Consider the following 9,843-nt stretch of genomic DNA (forward strand, 5'->3'; position numbering starts at 1 on the left):
TATGAGATGTTCCAGGAGTTGAAGTTAATATTTCAAGCAAATGCCCGAGTTGAGAGATATGAAGTCTCCAACAAGTTCTATAGCTACAAGATGGAGGAGAACAGTTCTGTCAGTGAACACATACTCAGAATGTCTGGATATCATAACCACTTGACTCAGCTGGGAATTAATCTTCCAGATGATAGTGTTATTGACAGAGTTCTTCAATCACTGCCACCAAGCTACAAAGGCTTCGTGATGAAATATAATATGCAAGGGATGGATAAGACAATTCCCGAGCTCTTCGCCGTGCTCAAAGCTGCAGAGGTAGAAATCAAGAAGGAGCACCAAGTGTTGATGGTTAACAAGACCACTAGTTTCAAGAAAAAGGGCAAAGGAAAGAAGGTGAACTTCAAGAACAATGGCAAGCAAGTTGCCACTATTGGGAAGAAGCCCATGTCTGGACCTAAGCCTGAAACTGACTGCTTCTACTACAAAGAGATTGGTCACTGGAAGCGGAACTGCTCCATGTATTTGGCAGATAAGAAGGATGGAAAAGTGAACAAAGGTATATTTGAAATACATGTTATTGATGTGTACCTTACTAATGCTCGTAGTAGTGCCTGGGTATTTGATACTGGTTCAGTTGCTCATATTTGTAACTCGAAACAGGGCCTACGGATTAAACGAAGATTGGCTGAGGACAAGGTGACGATACGCGTCGGGAATGGTTCCAAGGTCGATGTGATCGCCGTCGACACGCTACCTCTACATCCACCTTCGGGGTTAGTTTTAGACCTGAATAATTGTTATTTGGTGCCAGTGCTGAGCATGAACATTATATCCGGATCTTGTTTAATGCGAGACGGTTATTCATTTAAATCAGAGAATAATGGTTGTTCTATTTATATGAGTAATATGTTTTATGGTCATGCACCCTTGAAGAGTGGTCTATTTTTGTTGAATCTCGATCGTGGTGATACACATATTCATAATATTGATGCCAAAAGATGCAAAGTTAATAATGATATTGCAAAATGTTTGTGGCACTGCCGTTTAGGTCATATTGGTGTAAAGCGCATGAAGAAACTCTATGTGGATGGACTTTTGGAATCACTTGATTATGAATCATTTGAATCTTGCGAACCATGCCTCGTGGGCAAGATGACTAAGACTCCGTTCTCCGGAACAATGGAGCGACCCACTGACTTATTGGAAATAATACATACCGATGTATGCGGTCCGATGAGTGTTGAGGCTCGCGGCGGGTATCGTTATTTTCTGACATTCATGGATGATTTGAGCAGATATGGGTATATCTACTTGATGAAACCCAAGTCTAAAACATTTGAAAAGTTCATAGAATTTCAGAGTGAAGTGGAGAATCATCGGAACAAGAAAATAAAGTTTCTACGATTTGATCACGGAGGCGAATATTTGAGTTAGGAGTTTGGACTTCATTTAAAACAATGTGGAATAGTTTCACAACTCACGCCACCTAGAACACCACAGCGTAATGGTGTGTCCGAACGTCCTAACCGTACTTTATTAGATATGGTGCGATCTATGATGTCTGTCGGGGGGATGAACCCCGGGCACACAACGGAACCCGGATCCTTTTCAAAAACAACGGGGCCAGCATTGCCCCTTAATCCGGTTCGCGCTTGGCCGGGTCGCTCGACCCGGCCAAGCCCCTCGACCCGGCCTGATCCTCGACCCGGCCGGACTCCTCAACTCCCCCAACAACCAGCTCAAGACAGTCAAGCCCGGCGCACCAAGACTTCTCCAACAAGCCAGCTCCCCCCTTGGCATGTTCTCCAACCCGGCCAAGGGTCAGCGGTCGTCCCATCCCAGCCGTATGATGGGACGAGTTTCCACCAACTGATGACCAAAGTCACAGTGCGCCGCCCATGCCTCTGGTCAGCCGGGCGAGGCAAATGTGCCCCCACCTACCCGCTGATCAGGGCCGGTGTGCAACAGAGCACCCATCATCACCCCTGACGCCAGCAAGCGGCGACCTGACGGAGCGCCACTGTAGCCGACTCAACCCGGCCACTCCCTGAAGTTCGACAAGACAGCGCACAGTGCCCCTAGGCGCGCGGGGCCCACGCCCGGGGAACCCGGCGAGACCTGGTACCCGGCGGATGCCAGCACCGGGTTCTTGGACGCTGACAACCCGGCCCTACGGCCTTAAAACATTACCATTGTACCCCTGGGGGGTTGACCTATAAAACCCCCAGGAGCCCTCATGCATACGGGCAACTCTTTCACTCGCACATGCGATCACTCACACACACACACACACACACCTAGCAAGTAACACCCGAGGAGAGGGAGCCGCCTAAGCCTTGGCCAGCCTTCCTTCTTCCCCCGTACAGCTCTAGGAGCAACCCTGTACTGTTACATATAAACCACACTCGGCAGGACTAGGGGTATTATCTCTCCGGAGAGCCCCGAACTTGGGTTTGTCTTGCGTCCCACGCTCGCTCATGCCGACCTCGCCTCTGGAGCCTACCAGTGCCCTCGAGCCTCCTCCTCTCTTTAGCCATCCCTTGGCATCTGCCGTGCGCCCACCACGACAGTTGGCGCCCACCGTGGGGCAGCTCGAGGTCCTAGCCGGGAGCATGCTTCAGAGGGGGCTCCTCTCCGACACCGACGAGCCCGTCATGCTGGCGGACGACGTCATCAACGCACTCGCCACCTCCTTCGCCGCGCTGCGCATCTCCGACGCGCCTGCGGCCGACGAGTACCCCAGCGAGGTACATGACTTTTCTGACTCCCCCTTTCCCTCGGCGGCGGCACTCCCGCAAGGGCGATGGACCTCTGCGTGGAGGTTTTCATCACCGACACCGGCGCCGCTTCCTCGTCTAGCACGGCGAGGAAGGCCGCCGAAGCCAGGGCCGCAGCGGAGCGGGCCAGCCCGCCCAACCCACTGCGTGCCATGATGTAGAGCCTTCGCGTCCCCATCGGCACCGACATCGACGCCTCCGACATCGCCGAGGCCCGGACTCGCCTCGACGAGGACCGCTAGCGCCTGCTGGACCTCACCGAGATGCTCGCTGCCATGCAGCGCCGCCTCGACTCTGCTCACCTGGAGCGCAACGCCACCTAAGGCTTCACGCCGGATGCGCCCGAGCCAAGCTGGGTCGCCGACGTGCGGGCCCGCGGTGGCACGATCAGGCGCGCCTTCGGCGCCATCCCTCCGGTCTACGAGACTCCCGTGAAGAACATGCGCGCTGCCCACGCGGCCGCGGTCGGCTTGGACCAGCTCGCAGGCGAAGAGTTGCAGGACCGCCTCAAGAGGGTGAACGACCTCCTCGCTGCGGCCAACACACAGCAGGACCACCTCAACCAACTCGCCAAGCCGGCTGGATCCGGCTCCGCCCGCGTCGCTGGACCCGGCGACATCCAGCACACGGCAACCACGCCACCCGGCGAGGCGCACTCCGGCCGCACCCAGACCCAGCGCAACCCCGCTCTAACGACTGCCGGCGGCTTGGGCGAGGAGCCGGCCTCGGAGGTCCGATGCCGACTCGACCCTCTGCTCCAACCCAGCCGACATCCGATTGGAGGCGACCCGGCCCCCCGCGGCGCGGTCACCGACCGGCTGGGCCCGTGCGCCATCGACGACACCGACGCCTGTCACCGCCTCGACCGACTCGCCCTCTCCCAAGAGCTAGAGGAGACCGGCCCGGTCAGACCGGCGTACTTCGGGCCACGCATCCGGGGTGAGCCCTTTACTAAAGGGTTCACGCTCCCCCGCGACACCCCCAAGTACAACGGCACCGTGAAGCCGGAGGACTGGCTCACCGACTATACCACCGCCATCGGCATCGCCGGCGGTAACCGCCGCGTCGCTATGCGCTACACGCCTCTCATGCTCCAGGGGTCGGCCCGCACCTGGTTGAACAGTCTGCTGGAGGGCAGCATCAACGCATGGGTCAATTTCGAGCAGGCCTTCGTGCACAACTTCACCGGCACGTACAAGCGACCCGGCCACCCTAGTCAGCTCGCCATGTGCGTGCAAGGGCCGGCGGAGACCGGCCGCGAGTACCTCGCACTCTGGACTGAGCTCCGGAATAGCTGCGAGGGCGTCCACGAAGTCCAAGCAATCCAATACTTCGTCAACGGGTGCCGGGACGGCACCCTCCTCATGCACAAGCTCTTTGCGCTCCGAGCCGGCCACCATGGGCGCGCTCATGGTGACGGCAGGCAAGTACGCCAACGCCGACTCCGCCATGAGGATCCAGGTGGCGCTGGACGGAGCCGGCAAAGCTAAGCCGGTCGCGCCCCCCCCCCCCCCCGAAGCCGGCCGGCGAAGCCTTCCGGCAATTGCACAACCAACAGAACAACAAGCGCAAGGCCGATCAGTCGGCCCAGCGCTACAACAACCGGCTCGTCGCGGCCGCCGAGCAGGCGCCCGCGGCCGACCCGACCGCCAAGTGCCGGTAGACCGGCAAGACGACGTGGCAACCCGCCAGGAGTTTCGAGGAGATGCTCGACGCTCCCTGCAAGCACCACAGCGGCTCGAGGCCGTCCACGCACACGCTTCTGCAGTGCGCCATCACCAAGCGCATCCAAAGGGGCGGCATCCCGTCTCACCCGGCCACGGCTCCAGGAGCGGGATAGCCGCCTCCGCCCCTCCGCCGCGGCCGGCTGGCGGTGCGATGCGCGACGACGCCTACCCAGCCCAGAACGCGACCTATGTCGTCTTCACCAGCCTCGGTGACGACAAGCGCAGCGAGCGTCTCCTCCGGCAGGAGGTGAACACCGTCATCCCGGCCAAGACGGAATACATGCACTGGTCGGAGCGCCCGGTCACCTGGACTCGGGAGGACCACCCGGCCGTCATGCCGAACCCTGGTGGTTACGACCTCGTCCTCGACCCCACCATCGTCGCGCCTCGGTGCACGTGCAAGTTTTCCCGGGTTCTCATCAACGGTGGCAGCAGCATCAACATCCTCTACCGCGACACCATGACCAAGCTCGCCCTCGAGGCCAAGGACCTGGAGCCAACCCGGACGATCTTCCACGGCATCGTTCCCGGCCTCTCCTGCTCCCCAATCGGCCAGATCCGGCTCGACGTCCTATTCGGCGACAGCAGCCACTTCCGACACGAGCCGATCAGGTTCGAGGTGGTGGACCTGTCCAGCGTGTACCATGCGCTGCTGGGCCGACCCGCACTTGCCAAATTCATGGCGGTTCCCCACTATGCCTACATGAAGATAAAGCTGCCGGGTCCGAAGGGCCTCATCACCGTCACCGGCGACTACCGCAAGTCCATAGAGTGCGCCCGAGACGGCGCCAAGCTGGCCGTGTCGCTGGTCGTAGCCGAGGAGCAGCACCAGCTCGACCGGATCGTCGCCTTGGCCCAAGAAGCGTCAGCCGCACCGATCCCGGCCGAGGACCCGGCTGACGAGGCCTTGTTCAAGCCCTCCAAGGAGACCAAGAAAGTGGACCCGGCCGACGAGGCCTTGTTCAAGCCCTCCAAGGAGACCAAGAAAGTGAAGCTGAACCCGGAAGACCATCCTCTACGAGCCCCGCACTATGATCAAGTCCCAAGCTTTCGCCAACTTCCTCGTCGACCAAACCGAGACCCAGTACTTGCTGCCGCCACCGGACTCGACGCACTGGCGCATGCACTTCGATGGCTCGAAGATGCAACTCGGTCTAGGGGCCGGCATCGTGCTGTCCTCCCCCAAGTGCGACCGACTCAAGTACGCACTGCAGATCCACTTCGCCGCCTGCAACAATGTCACCGAATACGAAGCCCTTGTGCACGGCCTCCGGCTTGCCAAGGAACTCGGCATTCGGCACATCCTGAGCTATGGCCATTGGACCTAGTGGTGCAGCAGTGCTCCGGCGAGTGGGACGCCCACGACTCCAACATGGCAAGCTACCGCTTCCTCGTCGAAAGGCTGTCTGGATTCTTCGAGGGTTGCGAGTTCCTCCATGTCCCGCGTGCAGAGAATGAGGCGGCTAACCCACTCGCCAAGATCGCCTCGTCCCGACAGGCCATTCCGTCCGGCGTCTCCCTCGAGCATCTGCACAAACCGTCCGTCAAGCCGTCTCCGGACTCCGAGCCCATCCACGTCCCAGCCGACCCGGCCGCATGTCAAACTGGCCTGGGGACTGCTCCACCCAACCCGGCCGCACCTCAACCCGGCCCGGGAACTGTCGAACCTGGCTAGGGGACTGCCGAACCCGGCCCGGGGGCTGCTGAACCCGGCTCGGGGGCTGCCGCCCAAGAGCCCGAAATGGTAGCCGTCTTCGCCATAGTGACGGCACCATCCTGGGCCCTCCCCATCTCGGAGTTCCTGGAGAACGGGGTCCTCCCCATGGACGAGACTGAAGCTCGGCAAGTGCAGCACCGAGCGTCCGCCTACAACATCATCAGCAACGAGCTCGTCAAGCGTAGCTCCACCGGCGTATTCCAGCGCTGCATCGAGCAAGACAAGGGCATTGAGATCCTCCTCGACATACACCAGGGCGAGTGCGGGCACCATGCCGGCTCACGGTCCCTGGTAGCCAAGGCTTTCCGCCACGGTTTCTACTGGCCCACGGCCCTCGAAGACGCAGAGTCACTCGTCCTCAAGTGCAAGGTATGCCAGCGCTTCAGCAAGCGCAGCCACCAGCCGGTGTCGGCACTCCGGACCATCCCGATCGCGTGGCCATTAGCGGTCTGGGGACTCGACATGGTGGGGCCCTTCAAGACGCTTGAGGCGGCATGACGCATTTGCTGGTGGCAGTGGATAACTTCACCAAATAGATCAAAGCGAGGCCAATCAAGAAGCTGGACGGGCCAATGGCCGTCCGATTCGTCAAGGACATCGCGGTGCGCTACGGCATGCCGAACCAGATCATCACGAACAACGGCACCAACTTCGCCAAGGGCGCGCTCGCACAGTACTGCTCCATCTCTGGCATCCGCCTAGACCTGGCTTCCATCGTATCCGCAGTCCAACAGCCAGGTCGACCGATCCAACGGCCTCATCCTATTCGGCATCAAACCGCGACTCGTCGAGCCGCTCATCCGTTCGCCCGGCAGTTGGCTTGACGAGTTGCCGGCCGTCCTCTGGAGTCTCCGCACCATGCCAAACCGGTCGACCGGGTTCACCCCATTCTTCCTCATCTATGGAGCAGAAGCCGTCATCCCGACCGACGTCCAGTTCGACTCACCGCGCGTCACGATGTACACGGAAGCCGAAGCCAAGGAAGCCTGCGAAGGCGGCGTCGACCTGCTCGAAGAAGCACATATCCTATTGCTCAGTCGCTCAGTCATCTACCAGCAAGGCCTGAGGCATTACCACAGCAAGAAGATCAAGCCCCTCGCTTTCCGGGAGGGAGACCTTGTCCTCCGGCTCGTCCAAGAGCAAACCGGCCAACACAAGCTGTCCTCCCCATAGGAGGGCCCCTGATGTCTACTACGCAACCTTCTTCTTGTAGACGTTCTTGGGCCTCCAAGTGCAGAGGTTTGTAGGACAGTAGCAAATTTCCCTCAAGTGGATGACCTAAGGTTTATCAATCCGTGGGAGGCGTAGGATAAAGATGGTCTCTCTGAAACAACCCTGCAACCAAATAACACAGAGTCTCTTGTGTCCCCAACACACCCAATAAAATGGTAAATTGTATAGGTGCACTAGTTTGGCGAAGAGATGGTGATAAAAGTGCAATATGGACGGTAGATATAGGTTTTTGTAATCTAAAAATATAAAAACAGCAAGGTAACTAATGGTAAAAGTGAGCACAAACGGTGTTGCAATGCTAGGAAACAAGGCCTAGGGTTCATACTTTCACTAGTGCAAGTTATCTCAACAATAATAACATAATTGGATCATATAACTATCCCTCAACATGCAACAAAGAGTCACTCCAAAGTCACTAATAGCGGAGAACAAACGAAGAGATTATGGTAGGGTACAAAACCACCTCAAAGTTATCCTTTCTGATCGATCTATTCAAGAGTCCGCAGTAAAATAACACGAAGCTATTCTTTCCGTTCGATCTATCATAGAGTTCGTACTAGAATAACACCTTAAGACACAAATCAACCAAAACCCTAATGTCACCTAGATACTCCAATGTCACCTCAAGTATCCATGGGTATGATTATACGATATGCATCACACAATCTCAGATTCATCTATTCAAACCAACACAAAGTACTTCAAAGAGTACCCCAAAGTTTCTACCGGAGAGTCAAGACGAAAACGTGTGCCAACCCCTGTGCATAAGTTCACGAGGTCACGAACCCGCTAGTTGATCACAAAAACATACATCAAGTAGATCACGTGATATCCCATTGTCACCACAGATAAGCACATGCAATACATACATCAAGTGTTCTCAAATCCAATAAGATAACTTCAATGGGAAAACTCAATCCATTACAAGGGAGTAGAGGGGGAGAAACATCATAAGATCCAACTATAATAGCAAAGCTCGCGGTACATCAAGATCGTACCACCTCAAGAACACGAGAGAGAGAGAGAGAGAGAGAGAGAGAGAGATCAAACACATAGCTACTGGTACATACCCTCAGCCCCGAGGGTGAACTACTCCCTCCTCGTCATGGAGAGCACCGGGATGAAGAAGATGGCCACCGCAGAGGGATTCCCCCCTCCGGCAGGGTGCCGAAACGGGTCTAGATTGGTTTTCGGTGGCTACAGAGGCTTGCGGTGGCGGAGCTCCCGATCTAGGTTTCTTTCTGGAAGTTTGGGGTTATATAAGAGGTGTTGGAGTCGGGAACTAGTCAGGGGGTCCCCAAGGCGGCCACGAGGCAGGGGGCGCACCCAGGGGGGTAGGGCGCGCCCCCACCCTCGTGGTGGCCTCGGAAGTCTTATGGCCCACCTCCGGTACTGCGTGGGCTTCTTCTGGTCCAAAAATGATCTCCATCAAATTTCAGCTCAATTGGACTCCGTTTGGTTTTCCTTTTCTGCAAGACTCAAAAACAAGGAAAAAACAGAAACTGGCACTGGGCTCTAGGTTAATAGGTTAGTCCCAAAAATCATATAAAATGGCATATAAATGCATATAAAACATCCTAGATGGATAATAAAATAGCATGGAACAATCAAAAATTATAGATACGTTGGAGACGTATCAGCCCCTTCATCGTCAGCAAGGCCTTGTGCGATCGCAACACGTACTACCTCATCGATGCCCGCAAGTCAAACAAGCGCAAGAGGGACACCGCCGGTGAAGAAACAACCCGGCCATGGAATGCAGAGATCCTCCGCATGTTTTACTGTTAGCCGTGTGCACGTATGTATCGCTGCCTTTTGTAATCATCTGAAAACCATGGGATCCCCGAACGACGCTCGGGGACTGCCCTTTTGTGACCAAGCTGTTGTGTCTCCTACATTTGTGCATTACTTTCCCCTTAAACCAACTCGACCACCGGGTCGACTCGCTCGACCCGGGGGCTCGGGGGCTGGCCGGCTTGGTGATACGTCTCCAACGTATCTATAATTTATGAAGTATTCATGCTATTATATTATCCATCTTGGATGTTTTATGGGCTTTACTATGCACTTTTATATTATTTTTGGGACTAACCTATTGACCCAGAGCCCAGTGCCAGTTCCTGTTTTTTTCCTTGTTTCAGTGTTTCGAAGAAAAGGAATATCAAACGGAGTCGAAATGGAATGAAACCTTCTGTAGAAGTTATTTTTGGAAAGAAAGCAACCCGGGAGACTTGGAGTCCACATCAAGAAAGCAACAAGGAAGGCACGAGGCAGGGGGGTGCACCCACCCCCCTGGGTGCGCCCTCCACCCTCGTAGGCCCCTCGTGGCTCCCCTGACGTATTTCTTCCGCCTATATATATCCATATACCCTAAAACGATCGGGGAACATAATAGAAC

General features: G+C 56.2%; 1 protein-coding gene across 1 annotated transcript; it reads left to right on the forward strand.

Annotated features, from left to right (window-relative positions):
• The first annotated feature begins 6,236 nt into the window (after window positions 1-6,236).
• On the forward strand, window positions 6,237-6,710 carry LOC109781675 (uncharacterized). The gene has a single exon (XM_020340270.1). The coding sequence runs from the start codon at window positions 6,237-6,239 to the stop codon at window positions 6,708-6,710; it is 474 nt and encodes a 157-aa protein (XP_020195859.1).
• The last annotated feature ends 3,133 nt before the right edge of the window (window positions 6,711-9,843 follow it).

The sequence above is a fragment of the Aegilops tauschii genome, chromosome 6, assembly GCF_002575655.3.
Source record: "Aegilops tauschii subsp. strangulata cultivar AL8/78 chromosome 6, Aet v6.0, whole genome shotgun sequence".
NCBI lineage: Eukaryota > Viridiplantae > Streptophyta > Magnoliopsida > Poales > Poaceae > Aegilops > Aegilops tauschii.